This window comes from Cornus florida, unplaced genomic scaffold (assembly GCF_030987335.1).
Source record: "Cornus florida cultivar Cherokee Brave unplaced genomic scaffold, ASM3098733v1 CherokeeBrave_3.0.0_Hap2_Chr04, whole genome shotgun sequence".
Taxonomy (NCBI): Eukaryota; Viridiplantae; Streptophyta; class Magnoliopsida; order Cornales; family Cornaceae; genus Cornus; species Cornus florida.
In genome coordinates this window covers 77,837,100-77,864,139 of record NW_026775574.1, presented here as the reverse complement: position 1 = coordinate 77,864,139, position 27,040 = coordinate 77,837,100, and the positions used below count along the sequence as shown (strand labels likewise).

The window sequence follows — 27,040 nt, the reverse complement described above, 5'->3', positions numbered from 1 at the left end:
TTGTTTAATAATTTAAGAATATTCTTGTTAAATTTAAAATAATTTTTTGAGCTAAAATTCGTTATGTTTTTCTAATCTTTCATCCAAGACTCCAAGTATACTCAAGTGGAATCAAAGTACTTAATTTTGTTCTTCCAAAAATTAGATTTTTGAAAAACTGAAACAATTGATAAAGGAAAATTGATTTTCTAACAATACTTATTTCTTTAAGTTTCTTCTCCATAATTTTCTTTCTAACATCAATTTTTTTTTCTAAGTTGCATTTTTCTCATTTTTGAATTTTCTCAAGATATATATCTATTATGACTAGTATTTTAAAAAATATATATTACAATTGATTTTTAATTTTGTTTTTAATTTTTATTACATAGTTCAAATCTGGTCTCCCAACCTTAAATTTTTCGCTCCGCCCCTGAAGTTTGCCGTTGAATCATTGTATCCATGTGTTATCTCCGGATAAAGCATGCAGGGCATAGTACTGCTTGGATGTGGTTAGCCAATACCTCAACTTCTATTTTTTTTTTTGAATCTCAGAACTCATATTTGGGTGCCAAAGGGCTGGCCTTATATGTGTACCCATCATCCCACTTGATCCTTATTTTGCCCAAAACAACCATCACCACCTTGTTAGAGTTCTCTCACAGACAAAGCTCAAAGCTGCCATAGCATACAGTCATTCTAGAGAGAGAAATCGGGAGGGAGAGAGCATGGGACAAAATGGTCATTTTACATGGCCTACATTTTATATATTAATTTATTCTACTGATATGAGGGCATTATAGTCATTTTAAGTCTCAAGTGAGGATATTTGCAATTTAGTTACACCAACACAAGGACTTATTTATACCATACCGATAGTAGAAGGTGGGGGTTCTCACACTTGATCCTTTAAAAAAACACAATAATTAAAAAAGAGAGTGAGGAGTTAAAAAAGCACAATAATAAAAAGAGAGAGAGTGAGGAGTTGGACCCCTAGATTTTAGGATTGTCCTATAATTTGAAGGCAATAATAACCCGATATAGGTAATATTGTCGATCACAACTTGACACACAAATAAATGTGTCAACATCAACAGCTCAAACTACCTGGTGAGCTTACCACTGCAAACTGGCACTTCTCGCCAGTTGCAGACCATACAATAATTTTCGTGATGCTGGGGCTAAAAAAAATAGTATCTGCCACTTTTTTTTTTACTGCTGATACAATCAAGATAATACATATAAATTTTAAAATAAGAGAAGCCTAACAAAGTACTAAATTCTCTCCACTCCATATCATATGGGCATCTATTTTGGTAAATTACTGCACCTCTCTTGATAATATAAGCATATTATATCCATTGACTTTGTTGGTTACCTAACATATGGATAATCCAAGGAAATGTAAAAACTCAAGCTTAATCAACAAACCAACTCATTGGGTTAACTATTTGATATTAAAATCACGAATCCTTTCTCATCTATCAAGTTCCAAGGAACACATTATTGGAGTTTTGGGACTGAATTAAAAAAAAAAAAAAAAAGGATTATCAACTATGCATTTTACAATGTTCAAGGAAATTACAACAGGTATTAACTTAGACCTTTATTGTCTAGCAAAGATTTTTTTTACCTTCACCAATGAAACAGGTCCTCTTAACTACTCAGCGAAACAAGAAGAAAGAAAAAAGGTTGTAAATCTTGCTCGGAACATTGACTTACTCAACTTACGAAATCCCCCGTCTGTAACGAACCAGGTGCACCTATAAAGAATCGGTCCACAAAGAAATTTCAATGTTTTTAACTCAAAACAGAAAACATTTTCTACCTGATCTTAATCGTTTATCAAATATTACCGGAATATCTGGCTTATTTGATCTGAACTGAAGCAACGGCTGATGTAATTTCTTTGGCTCGTGGATCGCCATTCTCTAAAGAAACACCACGAGGATCTTCTCTCACAAGCAAGGCCAGAACATTTTGTGAACTCCATGCTTTGGTCACATTGCTACTTGAATCCCCCAAGGTGATGGCAAAAACTGCATCGAACCCACCTGCACCGGGAACTCCAGCCAACAAAACTCCTTCCATATTCACAGTAGCATCCAAGAGCCGAGTTTGTGATTCAGGTTCAATCTGCAAATGTGTACAGAGATGGTCAAACAAAAAGAATTTGAAAAGGGTGCACAGGACTCCCATCATATTGGAATCCGAAGTCAATCATCAGGGAGTGAGCATCATATAACTAACTCCATATGTTCCCTTCCAGCACAGATTTTTGTCATTTGAACATTCACAAGACATTTACCGGAGGAACCTTACAAGTATGCTCAAATCGGCAACAAACATAATGACAAAAAAGGACATTTAGTTACTGGTAGAAAGTTCAACAAGATCTAATTTATTCTATCATACTGCATAAGAAAAATAATTAAATTGCCATATAAGGGTCTTTGTAGCTTTTCCTATAAATAATAAAATCTAATTCACAAAAGTTCTGGCCTAGAGTTTATAAAGCAATAAAGACATCCACAGCCATTCCATAAATTTTTTTTTATGCCAATTTCCGTGAAAGGACACTCTTTAGCTTGCTCATCGTATGCCCATGCTTTAACTAGTTCTTTGTAAACTTTGGGGGAAAAAACCATGATAATAATTTTCCTGTAAAATGAGTTTAGCTTCAAAATTTTGCCAGCACTGTTTGAGCATGGTAGAAATATTTTAGCAAGACATCTACAAGAATAGATTGATTTATGGTTTAATTGTTATCGCTAACAACAAAAAAATTTGTTCCCCTCAAAATTTACACCCCCCAACACTAAAATAAATAAATGAAGGAATTTTTTTTTAACAGTCTTCACATAGCAAATTAACAGTATCATTCCCATCCTGCCAACTGGTATGGCAGGTGGGTGGCACTAGATAAGGAAAATACATGCAGAGCTAGACAAAAACTCTGGAAAAGAGTTTGTACTCCATAAAGATTGAATTACCAATACTTGCCTAAGGGAAGCAAAAGAAACAAAGTATCTTCAGGGACACAATGTTGAAAGCAGGACACTCAACAAGTCAGATCAATTTGGTGTGGGTCTCGCAAGATCTGAATTCGAATTGAAGTATTAAATAACGGGACCGTGAACCCATATTTGACAGATCATACATAATATTAACCGAGTATTAATTCAATAAAATATCCAAAGATCCGAATTCAGTTCATGTTGGGACAAATACTTTAGGGTTAAACATATAAATTAATATAATATTATAATATCTAAGGAAATCATTAAAATATCCCCTATTATAATATCTAAGGAAATCATTATCCTATCCCCTAAATATATATAGTAGTACAGTGTCCAATATGACTGTTTTAGGATCAAAATCGGATTGAGTATACATATATTCAAGTTCCAACCTGATTATAATGGGATATCCTAAATCAGTTTTGGATTTGGATATCAGGTTGAAATTGGATCTTAATCAAACCAATCAACAACACTAGTTGAAAGTTAATTTTAAACTTCCTTAATGGATGTATTCAACGTAGATCTATGGAGAAGTTATATACGTATCAGATAAAGCATCCACATTATAGACAGTTAACTCAGCAATGGAACCAAAGTTATAAGAGAAGGCAAAGGAATATTGATATCTATACACACAGATATAATGTGTGTGTGTGTGTGCACACGCGTGTATGGATAGAGAAAGAGGAGACAATCATCCAACCAAAGATAAGAGAACCTACTGGGACACCAGCAGCCTCACCCATCCGGCGCATGTGATTCCTGATTCCAAGCATAGCATCTCTTGCTCCTAACAATGCTTTAACAACTTCTGTTTGGCTCTGTTCATTGGCTTGCTCCATCCACTATTCATGGAAACAAGGGGTTACACGATCATCTCAAACATCACAAAGAAAAAGTTACGGCAGGTAGCAAGAAATTTAATGTAAAAAGAAATATACATATTTTTGCAAGCTTGATAGCGAAAGAGTTGAACCAGTTAACAAATTCAACATGTTAAATACTTTCCAGATGCTGTGCCTAGTTAAGTTTAGAATTTGCACCGAAGGTCAAAATACATTTGCAGTAAAACAAAGCCCTTAGTTAAGTTCTTTATCTTCTCCTTTTTCTCTTCCATTATCTTCTTATTTCTGTTCTCTATTTTTTACAATTACTCAGTTTTCTGTCTCGCTAGTCTTAATCAAAATTTGAACCATTATAAACAGCCTTCTAAAATCCTCGTTTCCTTCCCAGAACCTTTTCTACCCAATGCTCAACAATCCCCAATTTAATTCTCAGACCGTAACCATAATTCTTTATGGAAATGCTAAAATTCTGAAACACCCTGCATTAATTTGGTATAAGAATTAAGAGCTTGTAAGAAAGTACTTCCATCAATTGTTGCCCCATCAATTGTTGATATAATTGCTCCTTTCGAGTGGTGACAAAGATTGAGTTGATTTCTACATTGGAATCTTTATCCCAAGATCACAAAGGTACAAAGAATACCTAAGTTCAATCATATGACAAGGTAAGTCCAATAGAGGATGGATTAACGAATCTTGGCCTAAATTGCCTCTCCACAAGACATTATAGCAGGTATGAGTCGTATGACAATTGTTGCCTTAGAAAAAAGCCTAAAGGAATCGTAAAAGAGTGTAGATACTACTAATTATCAACAAACTTTTGAACAACTATTCTATCAGAAATACGAGTCAAACTGAAAGATCCTAGACTGGTTGATGTAGATAGAGCTGCTAAACTTAAATTTAAAGATCTTCATGGATACAAGAATTCGGAAGAATTTATTAATTGGTGAGATGGGCTAAGAAGTTTCTTCAGATGGTATCCTTTTAAAGATGAGAATAAAGGTTTTCTTGACAGAGGCTAAACTGAAATGTACAAGAGTTTAATGGGTAAAACAACAATAAGTAAATTATGCTGCCATTAGATCATGGAACAACACAAGGATTGTCATGAGTCTACTGCTTTCTACTAACTAATTACAACCAACGAGTTCACTTGAAATATATGAAATTTGGTGCAAGGGAGTACGTCTGGGGAAGAAAACATCGGAAATTTCTAAAGCCTGGCTAACAGCTGGGAATATCCATGGAACAACTATGTGATAATTTCTGTGTAGTAAAGGATTGAATTCACAAATCTCTTCTCGTTTAGCTCCTAATGGACATTATGTGGCAAGGCAGTTCAAGTCGACAAATAGATCGAAGAGGGGTTAAAAGAGAAGGATTCTATGATAGCATCAACAAAACATACAACTTGGGGTAAAATTTTTTTTGTAAATATAACTCAGGGTAAGTCGATTGATATTTGTCCTCTTATTGCAACTAGCAAGGAAGTTCTCAAGAAGAATGATGAGCTTTATCGAGGAGGGGGGGGGGGGAATTCAAACAATAGTTGGTAAGGAGATATGGAGAAGAAGTATGCTCATTGGTTATAGACACTGGGAATTGTAGTAATGCATTGTCAGAGAAAGCTGTGAACAATTTAGGATTGAGGATTGAACCACACCGAAATCCAGATTATGTTGCATGAATCACTACCATAGTTGAGGGTAGTGTCCTTGACATTATTTATGATGTTATGCCACTTTATCTTAGTCACGTACTACTGGGTCGAACATGGATTTGCAGCCATGATATGCATCATGATGAACGTGCCAACACTTAATCTTTCATTGATGACCATTAGAAAGATACTTGTGCCATAGGTGCGCAAACATTAAATTTGAAAAATAGTTCATTAAATTATTAATGAACTTCACCTGAGTACTTAGACATGTAGCTAACTGAGAGTTGACTTCTTTTCAGCAAAGGGAAATTGATGTTGTATCTATTTATTGGTTGGATAAATATCAAAGGTCTTGGAAGACCAAAACAAAGGTTGGGGATGCTGCAACAATGAAAAAGACTCTTCAGTCTGACAAAAGTGTGTTTGGTAGTTTTTAATTGATAAATTATTTTAATTATGCATGATATTCATTGGGCTTGATTTGATTATTAAATTTTATATTTAAAAGAAAATTGCTATAACAATACTGCACGTCCTACAACGGGAGGTCAAGATACTATAGTGATTTTTTGGGGATAAGAGAGGGTGTCCCCACCCCCTTCGGAGGTGTGGGATTAGTCCCTTCGGATACCCCGCAACTCGGCTACCCTGTGGGCGTTCGGTAGTAAGTTACTTTTCAAATTATTATTGTAGATTACTGTTCATGCAACTGAAGCTGGAATAAGTTTGCTACTTCAAAATTATAGCCTTCTTTTATTTATATACTAATTAAGAGTTAACATGACCAGGATTTTAAAAGCTATGCTTTAGTTCTTTTTTATTAGATTTTTATAGTATATAAAGGGCTTGTAATTGTATTTTTTGGAGTTAGTGCATACTGAATGAGAACTAAAGCCTCATTTCTTTGTTTAAAAGATTGTAACTGTTTCCTTCTTCCTCTACTCTCTTTCCGTTATTCTAATTACAATAACAGAGATTTTTTCCTCCTTACTAAAACAAGCATTGAACCAAGATATCACATAAAACCTTAGTTTGCTACCTAAAAACACTCTATATCCAATTCTAAGTCGCCCCTTATTTAATTCTCAGTGAACACTAACACACTTCCTCATAAAAGTGCTGGAATTCTAACATGTATGAACCTCTGGGGAAAAAAAAAACTTCCAGCAAATAGAAATGCCTAAATGAATAACTCAATTAAAATTAAGCAAGGATAATAAAAAATAAAAACCCATGACCAAACATCCTAATAACAGAACATCCCAAAATATTTTTATCCTCAAAAGTATAAAACCATATAATTGCTATGAACATTTCCAGTTCTTGTTGCTCCTTCATCAGTGAATTTAGTGATATTTCATTGGTTGAACATCCTTAAGAAACTGGTAACTTAGATTTACTTTACCTTTTATTCTTTGTCCTATTTGTTGAACAAAGGCTTTGCCAATTTGACAAGGACAATTTGCTATTATATAGGTAGCTGAAGAATCAAGGTAGCAGATTCCCATATATTTCCATTAACCTGAGAGTTTTTTCTTCATCACCATGGACATTATAGGTAGCCTTCCACCAAAAAAAGAATGAACCTCCTCATCAAAATATTTGGAATAAATGTCCCCATTATTATTCCCAACTAAAAAAGTGTCATCAGAACTGAAATTTTGGATGTCCTTAAACTTACCTTTTCTGACCTATGCATGCTGCACCTGTTGATGACACATGTATAAGCATCCCAATGTTCTTCTGCCAATTTGGTTAACATATTGAATTGTGCTTCGAGTGCTGAATTTGCATCTGACAATTTTCTCCATGTGTCTAGGGATTGTTGAGGGTCAGATTTTTGCCACTTTTTGACAGAACCTACCATTGACGGTGTTGATGATCCTCCAGTTCCTGGTTCACCTAGTAACTGCAAAATGGATCACAATCACCAAAAACAACCAAAATAAAAAACAATGCTCTGGCCTTTCCGCAAATGGAAAAAGCTCTCACCAATGGTGCACTTTCACGCGCGCACACACACAGATGTTGGGGCTCAAGGATACTGGTTCTCAGACACTGTTTTCTTTTTGTTGGTTGGTTACATTTATTTTACCAGATCCAGCCCCAAGGCAGGCCAAAAAGGCCCTGTGTTAGCACAGTGAACTTGATGTAGATCCAAATAGTAACTGCCCACCCCCAGCAGACCCCAACACCCGTGTCTCAGCCCAAAAGGCCCAAACGGTGACCCAAGAAGGGGTTGTCAAACCTTTGGGTAGCCCAAAAGAGGTCACATGGCAAGTTGACTAACAAAACCAATGAGAAGTACATTAAATGAATAAAAAAGTTTTACTAGGTAGGTAATCATATTTTTGTAACAAATACAATGGACAGGGGAGCAATAATTATCCATCCAAGCAATACAAGGGCCAGTGAAGAAAGCAGCAAAGTGGAGATTATCATTTTCACCTGAATAAACTAAGAATTACAAGATAGAAAAGCGAAGATAGTTGTAACTATATCCACAACACAGAGAAAAAGTCCAATCTAAGGTTAATTTTAACTTCATGTAATATAGAGGTGAGACAAATATTTGCCAGTGGAAGGCAGAAAGGTTAAAGCAAATGACAAAAAGATGCTTCTTTCTGGTTGGTGGAGTTTTATGAAGGTGGCTAAAGTTAACAAACTGGACTCGGGAGGGAAAGTGGCGCGTCATCATTATAGAATTGCCTTTATAATAAATACATATATGAATGCAAGCATGCATTAAAATAAATATAGAAATGTAAATAAAAAGGTAAAGCAGATATCTAAATATACTTACAAGGGTCATCAGTGGAGGCAGGGAAAATTTAGTTCTTTCATGGTCCCAATTGCCTTTTAGGACATCAGCAATGGCTTCTTCTACTGGTGCACCTCTAACTGCACCCTGCAACACAATAATAGTAAATAATCAATTAAACAAATTTTAGCGGAAGTTCACAAAAATTTACTATGATCTTAATGTAATATTCTTTTATGATCAAGGATATTATTCTTCCAATTATAAATGAAGAATTAAATACGTTTCTTCATCTATATTATGTGAAAAAACAACATAAACAGGCATTCTACCAATTCCTTCATCTGAGCTTTGCATGACATCACATTAATCTTATGATGAAGAGCTTGCAACCGTAATTGCTTTAACAACCTAGATAAGTTCGCTAAGATTTTGTTTTATTCAATTATATTGAGTACCTAAGGGGAGGGGATTAGTGAGGCACCATTGCCTCAGGCAATGGAAAAGCTCAGGTTACCAAATGTGTAAATGCATATTCAAGTCTATGATAACCACATCAAGTTAAAATGTTCTGTATGTGCTCAATGTCCCAATACCCTCCTCATCTCCTTTCCCAGTACCTTGGATTTGTTAAACCACCACTGGATAATCGCCTCTACAGAATAGGGGTGGTGAATGATAGAACTCATTTGAAAAATATATATAGAGAACAGCTCCTGTGTCACTTTTGTCAATACCAACTATCTTATTAGTTGTGTGCCAAGGGAAAAAAAAAGGTCAGCAGAATTCACAAATATTTTAAATAAAAAGGAATAACCCTCATCAAAAGGTGTTCTGATGAGGACCACTTGCTAAACCTCAAACTTTAAATAATCTTATAATCTCTATTCCTACACCATCTGGCCCAAGAAAAGCCTGGTCACTCAAAGTCAAAATACTCAATCATAGCTAGTTAGCTTATTCATTCTTCTAATGTTCCATCCAGATTTGGACTATCTAGTGCATCACTATTTAAGGTTGTAAAGATACTTCCCCATTCAGATTCTAGTAACTGTGACTTAAAATTGGAGCATTCACTCTTGTAACACCCTTCTTGATCACCTTGTAAGGCCGAAACCCATAGCAACAAGTGAACTTCCATGAACTAAGACAGTGATTTTTTTAGAAGTTGTTCATGTTTAGAAGGCTTGGAATGTTAGCTTTGGTTTTTCTTTCTGGTGTTTCTAGTCAGGTTTTGATTTTTATTTTTTGTTGTGGATGGACATTTTGTCCAATCCTTGGTTTGTCTTGGAGGTTTGTCCTCCTCTCTGTAATTGTACTATTGTATTTCTATTTATAAAATTCAAAAAATATCCCATTCAGGAAGAAAAAAAAAAATAAGACAGTGATTTTTTACTTTTTTCCTAAGTAAGACAGTTGTCACAGGCTTAGAGTTTCAGCACCACTCTAGCTACTCCCGTGCGGCACCAAGACGTTACTTCTACTCTCGCAAGTGCTTGGTCAGCCTAACTCCCGTGCACACCTTAGCCAACACACTCCCCTCGTGCGCTTACTAGTGTTGTAGTGGCCCTCGCCCTCTCCTCACTTGGCTTGCACACTCACACACACTAAGGCACTTAAGTTGGCAAGGAAAGAACACTTCTATTACTTCAAATAATGCTTTGTACAAGGCTAGCACTCAAGCTCTCTACAAGGCTCTCAAGACTCACTCTAGGACTTGTTGGCTACAAAATGAAGTCCTACTCCTATTTATAGGCATCCCCATCCCTAATGGATGGCTAGGATGCATTCTAACCAACAGTGGAGATTGATTCTCTAGAATCCTCTCCCACCTTCTTCACACTTCCATACTTATCTACTAGTATCTACAACATTCTAGAACTCTCCATACTACTCCACACAATTCTGGAGAACTCTAGAATATACTACACATATCTAGAATCTTCCACACAACTCTAAACAACTTCGAAAGACTCTAGAAACTCCACTCGCCATGCAATTGCCATGCAGCGTCTTCCTCAGCGTCTGCGTGTCGCCTGCATGATTTTTTTAGAAGTTGTTCATGTTTAGAAGGCTTGGAATGTTAGCTTTGGTTTTTCTTTCTGGTGTTTCTAGTCAGGTTTTGATTTTTATTTTTTGTTGTGGATGGACATTTTGTCCAATCCTTGGTTTGTCTTGGAGGTTTGTCCACCTCTATGTAATTGTACTATTGTATTTCTATTTATAAAATTCAAAAAATATCCCATTCAGGAAGGAAAAAAAAATAAGACAGTGATTTTTTTCTTTTTCCCTAAGTAAGACAGTGCTTTTAAGTACTGAACAACAACACCACAAATGCACTAAGAGTATTTCCAACTTCGGATGAGATCTTCAACTCTAGAATGTACATTGATGTCCGGGCCCATCCAAACTGCGACCGGGTCAACAAAGTATCAGAAGTCATAGCACATGTGCAAAGGAAGGAACATGGTGTCTAATGGATACAACAAAACAATTTTCTCCATTGCTGGCTACATCATTAAATAAGGACTGTTGCTTTGTGCTATGGTAAAAGCTCAAACAGACAAGCATGAGTTTGTGGGTTTGAGTATGAGAATAATCATTGTGTGGAAACTAATGCTAAGTTTAGGTTCTTATCCAATCTTTCCATTCCAACAACCTGTCTATAGGGACCAATAGTTGGTAATGGCCTTCGCCATTGGATAATGGGAACCCAACCTTTGCATACAGACCATGTGTTTTTGTCATGAGAACGCATGGAAATGAGAATTAAACTTATACATGGCTTTAAATCTTTGTTCCAGTATCTGAGTGTGTGTGTGTGGAGGGGGGGAAGGGTGGAAGGGAGGGAGGGAGAGAGAGAGAGACCTGAGCAGAAGAAAGCACTTCTGGTGAAAACCGGACATAACGCTGACTGCCATAAACCGCAGAACTGACATCAAACCCACTTCCAACTTTCCCTTGTGCAATACAGTGGCAAGTCTGAGCTATCACATGCACAACATCAAGATCCACATCGTCCTTTTCTTGGTGTTGTTCTTTTGTCAAGGACGAAAGGTCAACAACTCCAAGGTAATGAAGTAAAGCAGCAACAACTGCAGTTGTCATAGCTGCAGATGATCCCAATCCAGTTTTTGCGACTTCTGGTTTGCATTCTCCATTTGATTCTTCAGCATTGAAGGTAATTGAAGTGAAAGGTGGAAGGGAAGCCAATGATTCTGGTGTCAAAGGGAGTTTACGTGCTTCAATCTACATGCACACACACACAAAAGTCAAAAGAAGAAAGAAAGAGTTACAACAAATTACATCTTGATTTATAATCATCTTGAAACAATGAGAATTCAAATGAAACATATTCTTTAAAAAGCTTCCAAAAACATGATAATCACAAATGGGAAAGCAAACATATTAAAAATGTCCACGTATAGAAAATATATATTCATATATCTTTTGCATTAAGCAAGTTGTAGTTTTATGGATTCTTCCCAAAACCGTGACAAAGACCATCAGGGACATGTGTACCAGCCCAAAACCAAGGTCTGGTTTAATTCTTGCTGGGGTTGCCATGAAAAAGCTACATGGTAATGTTGAATTAATATTTTTGCCTTATCACTTCCAAATATGTAATGAAAATATACAACAGCCGATGAATTACAAACGCATAGATAAAAGCAAGAAGAACAAAGCATTTCAAGCAACAACCACAACAACCATGATATCACCATGGTAGAGAATAGCACAGTGGGATATCAGTTGTGGTCTTATGCACATATCAGAGAAAACACAGAAAGAAAACGAATGGTTTCAGCATCATGCTGGGGAACAATCGGAGAGTCGCAGTTCATCATTGAGAGCAATAAAGTTGTTGAAGAATATATATTTGTAGCAAAAATGCTGCTTTAAGTTATTTCAAGACTTGGGTATGAAAATCTAAAAATTTTGTGCACTGCATATGTAACTTTATTATTAGAATTGTACTCGGGGTCTTTTTACAAAAAGCTTTTCCTGTTTTACACCTCTTTTTTGGTAACCCATGAGTCGCCCTGGTCAGGACCGGCATCATCAAATCCATTCGCAACAATTACTTTGCAGCTTCCTTTAATTCTTGTGCACTTTTATATGTTATTATCTTTTAAGTCTCAGTTAAATGGTATCACCACCTCTTAATAAGGGGCACAACAGGTTTGAACACAAACCCACCCTTGCACATGCACACGCACATGCACATGCAAAGATGGGATGTTTTCACCACCATACAAGCCAAGAAGAAAAACTTTCTTTGCATGTATGGCATTCATTCTAGTTAGAAATTTGTTTATTTTTCCTCATTTTCTTGCAAAAATTTTTCTCTGATTTCACATTCTAGCACCATTAGCCTATCCAAACAAAAGAAAACATAAAATGGGCCAATGCTTGGTGCACTGGAATAATGCTCAGGTTGTCAAACATGATAACACGGTTTCAAATCTTGTAAGCAGCCACTTAATGCAAATAATGCCAAAGGTTAAGTCTCTATCAACTTGACCCTCCCAGCATCATTGAATAGCAGGGACTACATTTGGTAAAGACCCTTATGACCTTCCACTCTTGATGGTCGAGAATGTGTAAAGATGTCACTAAGCCTAGCAAAGAGTAAGAGTGAAATTCCTATACAGGTAAGAAAATTTTCAAACCTCATATTCAATCTAAACATTGGCAGCAAAAAAGTTAAAATTATGGTAACCAGAAAAAATATGACTCAGTTAAGAGTGAAATTTCATTAAAAAAATTTTCCAAAATCCTCGGAGTTCTAGAAGAAACTACTCCAGGAAACGCAAATGCTAAAAGGTTCCTACAGAAATAACTTTTGCGTCAAGTCATTGTTGCCAAATATTACACAATTGAAAGACAAGAACAGTAAATTAAAATTCTCACAAATCCATGGAAGGATACAAATGTGGGATACATTTTTAAAGCCAAAACTTGTCAAAAAGATAAACTACAGGTACAAGAAAGGAAAAAATAAACAAGGAAAAGGAAGTACGATGGAAAATGTATAATACCTGATTCCGATACGAATAGAAGTCATTGCAACCCAATATTGTAATATCAAGACCTGCATGACTAAATAAGTTGACATTAGACTTTTAAGGTCCTTTATTTTTTGTAGTAAAAGCAAACATGTGAAGCATCAAACATTACCTTGCAAAAGTAGTTTGTGTAAAGCATCCTTCTTATTCTCGTCAAATGTTGCATGTGCTGCTGCAACAGCATATTGCACTGCATATTCTACAAAAGGGTTCCCTGATTCACTGAAATTTTTTAAACAATAACAATCAATGCAACCATAAACATGCACGATCACAGACATTCAGTCATAGATAAAAAGTGAATCAATATCTAGAGGCATAAAAAGATGACAGAAATATTCATTTAGAGTACATAAACACAGCACTACCAATAAGAACTTACCTTGAAGAGACACTCTGAAGTGTTAAATCTTTTAGTGACATTTTGTACAAAGTTTCTCTCAACATCTGAGGAGATGTTAATTTCACATCCGTCCATACCTGAAAGGTGATAGATAGACAACAAAGATTACAAATATTCAACACAACAATAACATATTATATAGGAAAAAAAAACAATAAATATTCCTCAATAAAAACTGAAGGCAAAATAACATTACTGGAATATTTTCACAATAAGTATTCCTAAATAAAACTAAGGCAACAATTAATTGGTAGTTCTCAACAGTAGTAGATGAATAAAGTAAGAAGCCTAAAGACTCTGATCGCAGACACAAAAGTTGTAACAGAAAACATGAATAGATTCTCAACAATAACATTTCCTGTTTTGATGTATCCATTTAAGGACTATTGATAATCTACATTATTAAATTTTAAAAACAAATTTTTATGAAAAATCTCTAAAATTTTTCCTTTTTACTTTTTACCCTTTTAAGAGAATAGGCTAGTTATTCTCAATTATTTTCCGTAGCAGAAGAAAAAGGGGAAAAATCTCTAATGCAAATAGAGTGAAGTCAAATTTGGTTGCCTCCAGATCAACCACCAGCTTTCAATTATCAAAAGTATTTGAATTTGTCATGTCAGCATAAAATGAGAGAAATAGATGCAAAAGCATATTACTAAATTCATGAATAATCACAAAACACCCTTATGTGTTCAACAATGGATAAAAAGAAGCAACATTGTACTAAATGGATATATTTTGACACCTATTGCTAGCATCAGTCCCAATTTTACTGCCTTAATTCAATACAATAAGCATTGCATCCAGAAATTTCAGAGTATCCCAAGAACATAATAATATCCCATATTATAAAAAATCTAAACAATAATGAGAAAACACGAATTAACATGCATAGTTAATTTTAACAATGGAGTATGAAAAAAGAAAAAAATAGTTGAGAATCACACACCCATGCCCAGCTATCGGGTTTCATTTCCTCATAAAGCGGCTTCACAACCGCGTAGAATCGAGCATTTGTACTGAGTACAATCCCCGCTTTAGGCCTCTCCAGAATAAGGTAACCCCCAGTCATCAAAACCTTCCCAGGAGCAGAAGCAACTCTGTTCAACCATCAGGAAAATCAAATATATAATAAAAACCTAAATTTCAGTGAAACAAAACTTAATAGGAATGATTCAGATCAGATCATCAGATGCATATTGAGGTAAAATTATTAAAACCAACAGATAAATGAAAAAAAAAAAAAAAACAAAAACAAAAACTTACACAGCCATTTTTCTTCAATTTTCAATCTGACTGTGAAAACTGAGATTCAACTGAGACAATCTGCAACGAAAGTCACTGCATTCACTGTGATGTAAAAGAAAAACTAACCCTTTGTTTGGTAGCTGAGAAAGTGTTGGATAATAAGAAGAAAATTAAAATCCGAATCTGATTAAACAAGTAAACTAAACCTTCAGCACAGTCTGACTGAGTTTAATCAAGCTGAACGAATTAACACTACACTTTTTCATTTACCCCCCATTTTCTCAGCTACCAAACTATTGAACTGAAAGGGAAAAACATTACAAGCTAATTGAATACAAAAGGCTTAGATTTAGATACTGATTTCAATACTGTAGATTGATCACTAATCAGTGATCTCTGATGACTAATCAATGAATTTGAATCTTCCTTAAATTTTGACAAATTACCTATAGATACAGATGCAAATATATACATATATATGTGTGTGTTATAGAGAGAAGAGAGAGAGAATGTCACCGCCGGTGAGTCACGGGCAAGTCCTTGATTCGCTGTGTTGAACGGAGCGAAGACGACAAGACACAGTTTCGGTTTTGACGATCAAAAATACTTGTAGTAGCATGAATTGGGACTCGAATGGACCCACTTTACTCACCAACCAATGCGGCCGATTTCTTTCTCTCATTTTTTAAGTGAAAGGGCCTGTGGCTGCACTTTGTTGAAGTCCAAGCTTAGTAGGTGAAAGGAGACGGTAAATTATTATTTTTTCCAAATATATATATAAATATATAAAATAAATTATACAGAATCCAAAATTGACACGAGTTGTTGGGCTGCCCAACCCGAGCCCGAACTAACCCGACCTCGGGTTGGACCGGACCAGCCTGAACGCAACATTGTCCTCGGGTCAGTTCGGGTCAAGCCCAGTTCTGAAATTTTCGGGTCTACCAGGTTTTTGATTTTTTTTTTTTTTGGGGGTGGGGGCCACTGAAGCCCCAAGTCTGAAACACATATCAAACCTAAAAATTATAAATAAATAAACAAAAATTATTTGTCCAAAAATTTAGAATTCGAAGGAAGTTTTACCATTTTTCTAAAAAATTAAGATTCTCTTGTTAATAAAAAAAAGAAAAACTAAGATTCTCTTCTATATGTATATATATATATCAAACAAAATCCTATAATTTTTTTTGGGTATTGGTAACTTAGTCACACAATTCGTTACTAATTCGCGATTTCTCTACAAATTTACTTTATATAGCTAAATTTGTTAGAATCCCAATGATATGGTACACCTATATTATTATATATGCATTTATTACTTAAATTTCAATGTACTCTTAGTATATGGCGTTATTATACTACCACACACACATATATATATATATATATTAATTATATATGTTTGAAAATATCCTACTAAAAAACTTTTCAATTAAAGAATATTACAAATATTACATATAAATAATCATGAAAATATTTACATATGAATTTAAATAAATAAAAATATATATGTAATATAATTTTATTTAAACAAAATGCTCTAAAAAAATTTAAAGTTTTTACACTTTCGCGCTGCCGCTCCTGCCCTCGGTCCAGCTCCGTGTGACTTAGATTGATAATCCATTAAATGCTTTTTTTTTCCTCCCTCTTCAATCTCCCACCAACCAAACCTTCTGTCCCTTTTTTTTTTTTTAGCTTCATATATCACATGAATTTAGAGAGAGAAGGAGAGAAACTTTGCATACCAAATTTTTATATTAGGAGTACAGTGCCTGTGCGTGATGGAGTGATTGCAAAGCAGCAAAGGTGAAGTGGGAGGTTGAGCAACAACCACCACAACAACAGGTGGTGGCCTTCAATGCTTTGAATCAGTCTGCAATACTGCTAATAGAAATATATATGAAAACAGAAGAAGTGTCTTTGGGCTGGGGGCGGCAAGGAGGGGAGGCACGGTGACGGCGACGGCAAGGAGGGGAGGTGGCGGCGGCGAGACGAGGAGGCTGTGGCGAGGTGGGATGAAAGGACTGTAGGAGATATTAGGTTTTAGGTTTTAAATAAATAAATAAATTGGGTTCGGGTTGAACTAGAGCCCAACCCAAAATGTCTCGGGCTAAATAATTTCAGCCCGAGTCCAATCCGAAATTGTAATAAGTTAATCCGACCCGTAAAATTTCAGGTTGGCCCGGCTCAGCCCGCCCAACTTTATGAATAATTTTTCAATAAATAAAATAAAATTCAATGTTCACCGAAACGCATCATGTGTAACATCTAAAAGTTTTGTAGTAACCGAAATTTATTCTAATTTCTTTGGGCTTATCGGGGAAAATATTGAAACAAAAAAGGTAATTGTTTGATGAATGTGAAACGGAAATTATATATGTCAGTAATAAATTATAAAGTGTTTTAAAATTTTAGATACTACCACTTTTGACAAAAAAAATTAAAAATTATAATTTTAGATTTAGATTTATATTTTTTTGTGCAAATTAATGTTTGAATACTTTATATTCGACTCATATAAGCACAATTTTTATTTAATAAAAGTAAAAAGTATAAAAAATTATATCTCAACAATAGAAGAACACTCGATTCTCACATCTTTCGTGTTTGTCTCATTGATCTGTGATCTCAACGCTTTAGTACCAACCTTTCCCAAATTTATTGAATTTTTTTGAAGTTGTTTTAGACCTAACTATATTCAGATTTATATTCCAAATGATGATAAACTTTTTCGTTCTCACTAAATTAAAAAAATAAAAAAACCTGACACGTAAGCACCAAGAGTACTTGGCAAATTATTAGTTTCATTCATGCCGTTAATCTAGCACTCCAGCCAGATGACAATATTTGTTAAATATAAAATGTTTGTATGGGAGTCTATTGGATCAGGGTCGATTCGAATTCAATAAGCATAATAAGCAATTCTCGTATAATCGATCCATATCCAAAATTCACTTTATTAAATGTCTGATCCGATAAATCCGATTCGCTTACAAAAACACAATAAAGCAAATTGATACAAAATTAGGATAACAAAGAGATATATGGGTTTTTGTATCAAAAGAAGGAAAAAACCGGGAAAGAGGGAAGAAGAATGTAAAGAAGGAAGAAAATAAAGAGGTAACTTTTACTGGAAAAATTAGGGCTTTCTAATTCAATTAAATAATACACAAAGAAATTTTTTTCAAAATATAAGAAAGGGTAGAAAATAACTAACAAGAAATCGTTGACTCCCCCCCCCCTCACCTACGTTTTTCTGACTAGAAACACAAGTGCAATACCGACTTTACAGTGGCCTGAGTTTTGTTCTTGTGGCTTGAATCTATGGGCAAAAGATTTATTACCATATTGATGGAAAAACGATAGTATTGTATATATACATTGTGATTAATTTAATTTTTTTTCTTAAACCTATACAAATCATATATGATATATGATATATATAATAATATTTTATTTTAATAGGATCGAATTATTAATAGATTGGATCAACCTTAATTCAAATTCGATTTGTTAAATTATCGGATTTGATTCTCAATTCATATCCGACTAAACGGATTGAATACGAATTAAAATTATATTTAGATTGGATTCGAATCAAAATCCGAGAACTGGCCTAAAAATTAGTGGTTGAATGGAAAAGCAAATTGGGATGAAATAAAAAAAAACATTTTCCTTCTCCACCAATGTTATTGGCCAAAACAATTAGTCATACATGAAGCATGAATTCCACCATTCTTTGTTGGCATCACTTTTTCTTTATTTAGAAAATGCCACAATTCTTATCTCTTTCTTTTTTTTTATTATTATTTTTTTAAAAGTTTACCTATGAGAAAAGAAAAGAAATAAAATAATTTAATTTTTTTTTGGAATTTAGTTAGATAGAAAAGGAAAAGTTCTAGAAAATTATAATTTTCGTGACTCCCTATTTTTCCTCAAAAAATTTCCTGTACAAAAGACAGAAATTTTTTATTTTCGTGTAAAAGCAATGCCTTATTATTTTGCTTTTCTATTTACTCAATAATTTTATTGATATTATTTTACTCAATAATTTTATTGATATTATTTTACCCAACAACTTTATGACCAACACTACCTTTTTTTTTTATGTTTTCAAAGAATTGCAGTCCGACAATGACCTTATCATTAATAGAGTTTGAATTAACTTGACTTTAGTTCTTAGTTAATTTCCATAATATATATGAAAATTATATAACTACTAGTTTGCAAGGCAAAAAATAAGGACACTTTAGGTATCTAAACTATTCTTACAATTTTCTTGAATAATTTTTCATCCTAACCAACTGCATGCTAAAAAATTATTATTATTATTTTTTCATTCACTTCACTTCACTTTTCTTTTCATTTTTTATTTCATTTCTTACTATTTCCATCTCACTAAAAAGAGCCTTAAAGGAAAATTATTTGATACAAGTAATAGATAAAATCATTAACATTATTATGATATTACTTCCTATTCATATAAAAATAGTCAAAGTTTATTCTTTTTTTGAGAGGGCTGCAAAGTAATCTTTGTGGAGAGACAACTTAAAATATTTTAGTGTTAAATACAAATACGGAATAAAATTAGAGAATCATATCTATTTTGATCGGTCTCTCTTTCTTTTTTTCTTTTTATTTTTTTAATTGTATAGTTCATATTCTATTTTAAAACAAATCCTGCCCTAATAAAACTTTCTCCTTCGCTTTCATTTTCAATCATTAGATTCATTTTCCTTGAATGAGTGACTGAAAAAAAAAAAAAATTTAATTGATCATATGGCCACTCAAAAAAATCAAATCTTTATTCTAGTCAAACTTTTAAGACTAATAATGCCTATTATCTTTTCTTTTATAGATTCATTCACATGGCCTTGTTATATTTATGGAATATGAATGAAATTACTTTGTTTTTGATACGGAATAAAATTAAGTTGTTGTGAATAAGATACCAATACTGAACATATCATAAACAACAAAAATGTGACAATAACAAAGAAATTCAAAGTAACTTGATTATCATACAATTATTGAACTGAAAGAAATTTCAGAATAATTAATAGGGATGTACAAAATAACTGTGAAACCGGATCAAATTAGGGTTTCGATTATGATTTTCACGATTTCGATTTTAGTCCCTAAAAATTAAAAATCGACAATCTTACTGTTCCGAATCCGAATCCAAACCCGTAATATATTTGATTACATTATTAGCAACTCTAAAGATAAACCAAACAAAAAAAATATTTTTAGGGCAAATCATTTCAGCCTCCCTAGTTGCCTCCATCTCTATTATGGTTCTCAAATCTGAACTTGCCCTCTCTCTACAACTGCAAACTACAAAATCTAGAAGAATCAGAAGTTGAAAACCCTTATATTTCAGTTTATCTATTTGTCTGCAAGAATCAAAAGTTGAAAACCCATATTGGCATACCATTTCAAATTGTTCAAAAAATCAAAACCCATATCTTTCAATTTCCATCGCCCGCTAAAGATACAAGAAATTCTTTCTTCACTCTCTCTCTAGTATTCCTTTCTCTCAACCCCCAAAAAGATACCCTTTTCTTTACCTTACTCCTCCTATTTATAGAGGTTTACAAATATTGATGGACTGCTGGATCTAGGCCCGTTCCTCCATGAGTCCCGGTCCTCTTTGATGGGCCTATGCGCGTTCGGCCCATATGGTAGTGCCTTTTTATGGGCCTGACCCACCTGTACGGACTCAATGCCGCGTTTGCAAGTCACACCTAGCCCATGTCATATCGGGCCTCCTCAACTACCCCCATAATTACCCCTTGTTTAATAAGGGGGTAATTATTGAAGGCGTCTCATCATGACGTTGACGGCTCGAGACAACCACATGGGGGAACGGACGGTCAGATCCAGAATCAATGTTCCGGGGCTCGATGAAGTTTTCACCTTCCTGACGCTTCGGCCCTCGGGCCCCCCTCGCCTTTATAAGACCCTGGAATGCCATTCCATGCCTTTTTACCGTCTCCATCATCAGTCAAATCTCTCTCCTTTTAGAACAGCGCTAAGCTTTTTTCGGTGAAATCCTTCAAGAATCGTTCTTCCAGCGGTTTTGCAGTGCTCTTTGTTGCTTTCTACCTCAGAGGTTAGTTTCGTTCCTTTTTACTTTCGGCAGGCTTCTTTTTACCCCTTCTAGATCCTTCAAACACCTCCACCATGGTTGTAAATCTGGATGTTCTTCGTATGAGACTTAGACTTCCTGACAACATCGAAGTTAGGGTTTGCCCTAAGGATGTTAACATTATGACCGGTGTCGTCCTCCTGCCCGGCGAAGTCTTATTCACGAACCTTCAATTGAATGTCGTTAGGTTCCCTCTGCACCCTTTCTTTAGTTATGTCTTCAATAGATTGGGGATATCCCCCCTGCAGGTAAACCCCAATTTCTTTAGAATCATATCCGTTATGCTCCTGTTGATGCGTGACAGAAATCTGGACCTTGACCTCATAGATCTTCTTCTGTGTTAAAGGTCAGTAAGATCCGTACTAACGAGCCCTTCTACCACCTCTACCCGTTCGAGAAGATGTCCATATGTACGGACACAATAAAATCTGAAAAGGGTTGGAGGGATAGCATCGTGGGCATTAGTGGGGCTTGGTCTTCGCCGGCTGCAGAGGGTTACCCAATCCCGAGCGCCTTTGGTGTCTATTCTGTTTCCTCCTATAAGAAATTCAAATCTCATAAACATGATTGCCCCTGCGAAACATGCGTTCCCCGTTTTTGTACTTTCTTATACCGTTCCTTAGGAATACCTTGTGATGACTTGAGCTACAGTGTTTGCAGGGATAGGAGTAATTACTTGAAGAAATACGTTCTGAACGATATTCCTTCCTGCTCAGATCTCCTCACTTCAGACAACCTCTTAGCGCTCTCATCACTCGGCTACAACATGAGCAGGCTTCAGATTCCTTCTTTTGGCAGGAAGAAAAATACTCCCCCAGCCACTCCTGCTGCTGAGGCGACCTCCTCTCCAGCATCAGCCTCTTCCTCAGCCACCATCTCTGACACTATCCCGAGCACAGTGGCTATTAACTCTGTTGTCAGCACCCCTGCTGCCAACCCGAGCGCGTCTCCCCAAACTATCACAGCTCCTGCTGCCGCGGGGGGCGTTGGGGACAAAGAACGAGGCAAAAGGCCTCATCCTGACAGTGGAATCGATCCTGAGGAGGAACCTCTCATAAGAAGGACCCGGGTCTCCGGGCCGGGTGCTCTCTTACATCGCCCGATCAGAGCTCCTGCTCCCTCCGGGCCTATTGCAGCTGGTGCCTCTGCTTCTGCTTCAGGCCCCCCTTCTATCCCCACCTTATCGCCATGGGCCCCTCGGTACACCCGAACGGATGGGACGTTCGTGAAACCGAACGAGACCATGCTGAAAGATGGCCAGACCGCCATGGCGTACTATAGGAGCATGTGGACTCCGAAAGACCTTAAGGCGGCAAAGGGCCTATCCCAGAAGGATGTGTTCAGCCGCTTTCCCCAATCTGCTATGGAGGTGACTTTTATTTTCCAACTCATGAATTCTCTCATATTATTTGGTCTTGCCTTCGCCCGACCTGACTATTGGCTTAACCGTTATTAATGTACATCTATGCAGACATTGTTCGGAATGATGGCTATGCAGAAACAGGTGGAGATGGGGAATGTTAGGGCTCGTAAGTTTTCTGATAGCCTGGAGGTGGCTAATAAAGAAAACGACCTTCTCGCCATCAAGAATACCGAGGTACTGGCTCGGCTTGAAAAAACTGAACAAGAGAGAGATGTCCTGAAGAAGGAGAATGACTCTCTTCAGGATGAGAAGGATGCCCTCCAGCTTGAAAAGAGCGTCTGGCAGACTGAGCGTGATTCAATCAGAGACGAAAAGGCAGAGCTCCAGCTCCTTCTGGCTGATGAACAGTCTGCTCGGATGGCTTTTGAGAAGAGAGCTCTGGACGAGCGTACCGCTCTGATCGATGCGATCAGCAGAGTGAGCGGTGGGATGCTGGCTCTTCACGCTCGGTTCTCAAGGGTCGGTGCTCTTAGATATGCTCAAGGATTCCGAGAAGGTTTCACCGACCGAGTTCCAGATGAGGGACAGACCAGCTCCACTCCAGATGAGGTCGACAAGGATTTAGGGATCGAACCTCTGGGGGTCTATGTCGACCCAGAACCCACCGAAGCGGAGCGCATATTCGATGAGTGCCAGGACATTGCTTCCTCAAGGATCATTACAGCTCCTCCTACCGCTCTGCCTCTGACCGCTCCTCAATCGTCAACTGTGGTACCTTCCATAGCCACTGCTGACGTTGAGCCCCAGCCGAACGATTCAGTCATTCATCTTGATTCCCCACCTCGTGAAGGTGAGACGGCTGATGGGACCGAGGAGGCGGGTCGGCACAACCAGGATGCTGTTGGTACTGAGGCAGCTAGCTAGGACTCCTCCGGACTCTTCGATTCCATACCCTTTTTGTAACTATGTGACTTGGATATCTCATTTTTTGTAAACTCAATGCTTATTACGAATGAAATGACAAAACTCTTTTTCCCTTTTTCCTTTGTGCTATGCTCTGTTCAACCTATTTTGAATACATATATGCCTTTTGTCTCTTTTCTTTTATATTAACTTTGCCGTGTGTTTGTTTATGGCAAGTGTCTGGCGTTCGGCTTATGGTGCCGGCTGCCACCTTTAAGTGCCTGGCGCTCGGCTAGAATGCCACTTGCCACTTGACTTTTCATTTTTTAGCAAGCGTCTGGCGTTCGGCTTATGGTGCCAGCTGCCACTTATCTTGCTTAAGTGCCTGGCGCTCGGCTAGAATGCCACTTGCCACTTGGCTTTTCATTTTTTAGCAAGCGTCTGGCGTTCGGCTTATGGTGCCAGCTGCCACTTATCTTGCTTAAGTGCCTGGCGCTCAGCTAGAATGCCACTTGCCACTTGGCTTTTCATTTTTTAGCAAGTGTCTGGCGTTCGGCTTATGGTGCCAGCTGCCACTTATCTTGCTTAAGTGCCTGGCGCTCGGCTATAATGCCACTTGCCACTTGGCTTTTCATTTTTTAGCAAGTGTTTGGCGTTCGGCTTATGGTGCCAGCTGCCACTTATCTTGCTTAAGTGCCTGGCGCTCGGCTAGAATGCCACTTGCCACTTGGCTTTTCATTTTTTAGCAAGCGTCTGGCGTTCGGCTTATGGTGCCAGCTGCCACTTATCTTGCTTAAGTGCCTGGCGCTCGGCTAGAATGCCACTTGCCACTTGGCACTTGGCTTTTCATTTTTTAGCAAGTGTCTGGCGTTCGGCTTATGGTGCCAGCTGCCACTTATCTTGCTTGAGTGCCTGGCGCTCGGCTAGAATGCCACTTGCCACTTGGCTTTTCATTTTTTAGTAGGCCGTTGGAAAGGAAAGTTATTTTTTGTAAACTTCAGTAACTTGCACATTCATACGTACTTGATTGACAACAAACAACATCCAATTAAAGCCGAAACTTAGCTTTTATTGGTACTACCTCTTCAGAGACGTGGCGTTCCAGGGCTTGCTGACCAACCTTCCCGCCATGGTTTCCAACGTATATACTCCCTTGCCTATGACTTCTGCAATTCTGTATGGGCCTTCCCAAGGTGGCATCATTTTTTTGACCATCCCCACCTTTCTTTTCAGAACCAGATCGCCAGGGGCAAAATCCCTGTGTTTTACTCTTTTGTTGTGACTATTCGCCAATACTTGCTGATACGATGCTAACCTTATAACCGCTGTGTCCCTCCTTTCGTCTATCATATCGAGATTCAATCTTAACATCTTGTCGTTCTGATCTCGACTCCATGCTAAGCTTCTGATAGTGGGGACCAAATGCTCAACCGGTATAACTGCCTCGGTACCATATGCCATTGCAAACGAGCTCTCCCCAGTCGGCCGCCTGGGGGTGGTTCTGTAAGCCCATAGGACGTTCGGGAGCTCATCCAACCACTTCCCTTTATGGTCTTCCAGCTTCTTCTTAATGCAGGCGAAAATGGTTCTGTTTGTGATTTCTGCTTGTCCGTTGGCCTGAGGATGGCTTACTGCAGCCAACTTCTGGTTGATTCCATACTCCTCCAGCAGCTCTCTTACTTGCCTGCTGTCGAGGTTCGTGCCATTATCCATGACTATTGATCTTGGAACGCCGAAACGGCAGATAATATTGTTCCAAATAAATCGTCTCACATGAGTCTGAGTCACGCTAGGATATGGTTCTGCTTCCACCCACTTAGTGAAGTAATCCGTGGCCAGTAACACATACTTGTTCTGAGCTCTTGCAGTTGGCAGAGGACCGACCACATCCATCCCCCATTGCGCGAAAGGCCACGGCGAGGCCATTACGTGCAGTTCCTCAGGTGGTTGGTGGATCAATGGTCCATATCGTTGGCATTTATCGCACGTTCGAGAGAACTCCTCCGCATCTCTTGACATGTTTGGCCAGAAATACCCTTGTGTCATTGCTTTATGCGCTAACGACCTTCCCCCAGAATGATTGCCACACACGCCCTCGTGAATAGCTCGCAATATCTGCTGTGACTCCGCGGGGGTGACACTTCAAGTATGGGCCAGAGTAGGATCTTCTGTATAGCTGGTTATGCACGATGGCGTACTTTGCAGCATTCTTTTTGAGTTTCCTAGCTTCATCCCTTTGCATAGGCAAAACGCCATCTCGAATATAAGTAATGATGGGGTCAATCCAACTTGGTTCATACGGTATGACGTTGACTTGCCAAGGGTCAGAGTCCAATGGTTCTTCGAAAATAGATGGCTGGGTCAATATTCCTACTGGAATCACCCTCGCCAATGTTTCACCGGAACTCAATTGAAGATACAAGAAATTCTTTCTTCACTCTCTCTCTAGTATTCCTTTCTCTCAACCCCCAAAAAGATACCCTTTTCTTTACCTTACTCCTCCTATTTATAGAGGTTTACAAATATTGATGGACTGCTGGATCTAGGCCCGTTCCTCCATGAGTCCCGGTCCTCTTTGATGGGCCTATGCGCGTTCGGCCCATATGGTAGTGCCTTTTTATGGGCCTGACCCACCTGTACGGACTCAATGCCGCGTTTGCAAGTCACACCTAGCCCATGTCATATCGGGCCTCCTCACCCGCTGTTCCAGTTCGGGTTCGCAAGCTTCAGCCGCTGTCTCTCTCTCTCTCTCTATCTCCAACTGCTACCTTGCATGTATGGGGTTTTGTTTTATTTTTTATTTTTTCTAAATCAATTAATTAAGGTCTGTAATTCTTGTTTTGCAAACTAAATCCTAGTTGGTGAAATTTTTTATGATCTTTTTAAAAAATAATTTTGAGGTAATCACCGTAATCTAAATGTTATTTCAGCAAAACAAATATATATATTCTTAATTTCTATAACTTCTATTTTTGTTTTTTTTTTTTATTTTGTGTGTGTGTGTGTACCGAAATAACCTTTCATATCAGGCCTTGGAAGGAAGAGGGATGGCCGGAGTTTTGCAAAGCTCCTGATAAAATTTAAGTTTCTATTGTAGCAGTCAATAAGACTCAAAACAGTCGACGATTCCATGAAATGCCGGTTCGGTTTGGTTCGGTTCGGTATATAACCATTCCGGTTCTATTTTAGATCGGTGTGTACACCCCTACTAATTAGTACTTGGATTATGTACATGTGTATTAAGACATGAATAAAAGTGTTTTAAGTAATATTATTATTTATTAGCAAACAAATAAAAAATACTTCAAGTATAAAAAAAATGTTGTATAAAACATATCAAAGAACGCTTGCAAATAAATTGAGTATTGATGAACAATTCAGGCTTGTTCAAGCTACAATTCGGATTCGGACTCAGACTTGTTTATTAAATAAATAAGTCAAGTTCGAATCTGATTTTTAAGCTGGATAAATGAAATCCTGAAGAGGAAAAAAAAAAAAAATCGAAATCTTGAAACAATATTTGATTTGATTTGTGCATGCTCGTGAACGTAGGATTAGCCTTCATAAATATAAGCTTTTCAAGTCGAACAGACTCGAGTTAAGAACAGTAAAACACAAATGAGTGA

General features: G+C 37.1%; 1 protein-coding gene across 4 annotated transcripts; it reads right to left on the bottom strand.

The window, feature by feature from the left end:
* Positions 1–1,397: 1,397 nt before the first annotated feature.
* LOC132303601 (phosphomevalonate kinase, peroxisomal) lies at positions 1,398–15,660 on the bottom strand. 4 transcript variants are annotated; one of them, XM_059800932.1, is made up of 12 exons: positions 15,514–15,656; positions 15,016–15,075; positions 14,699–14,849; positions 13,729–13,826; positions 13,459–13,568; positions 13,320–13,372; positions 11,146–11,526; positions 8,320–8,424; positions 7,198–7,425; positions 3,728–3,850; positions 1,836–2,115; positions 1,398–1,742 (listed from the first exon to the last, which is right to left on the bottom strand). In XM_059800932.1, the coding sequence occupies exons 2-11, from the start codon at positions 15,021–15,023 to the stop codon at positions 1,849–1,851; spliced, it is 1,524 nt and encodes a 507-aa protein (XP_059656915.1). In that variant the 5' UTR covers positions 15,024–15,075; positions 15,514–15,656; the 3' UTR covers positions 1,398–1,742; positions 1,836–1,848. The 4 variants fall into 4 exon arrangements, with proteins under 4 accessions (XP_059656915.1, XP_059656916.1, XP_059656917.1 ...); XM_059800933.1 differs by lacking the exon at positions 15,514–15,656 and adding an exon at positions 15,355–15,426; XM_059800934.1 differs by lacking the exon at positions 15,514–15,656 and adding an exon at positions 15,204–15,306.
* Between the last annotated feature and the right edge of the window lie 11,380 nt (positions 15,661–27,040).

Excerpts from the sequence above, each read along its gene's own strand:
- LOC132303601 (XM_059800932.1), bottom strand. Across the intron at positions 11,527-13,319 it reads TCTATTCGTATCGGAATCAG|ATTGAAGCACGTAAACTCCC; the intron begins GTATTATACATT and ends GTGTGCATGTAG. Across the intron at positions 3,851-7,197 it reads GCATGCATAGGTCAGAAAAG|TGGATGGAGCAAGCCAATGA; the intron begins GTAAGTTTAAGG and ends TTCCATGAATAG.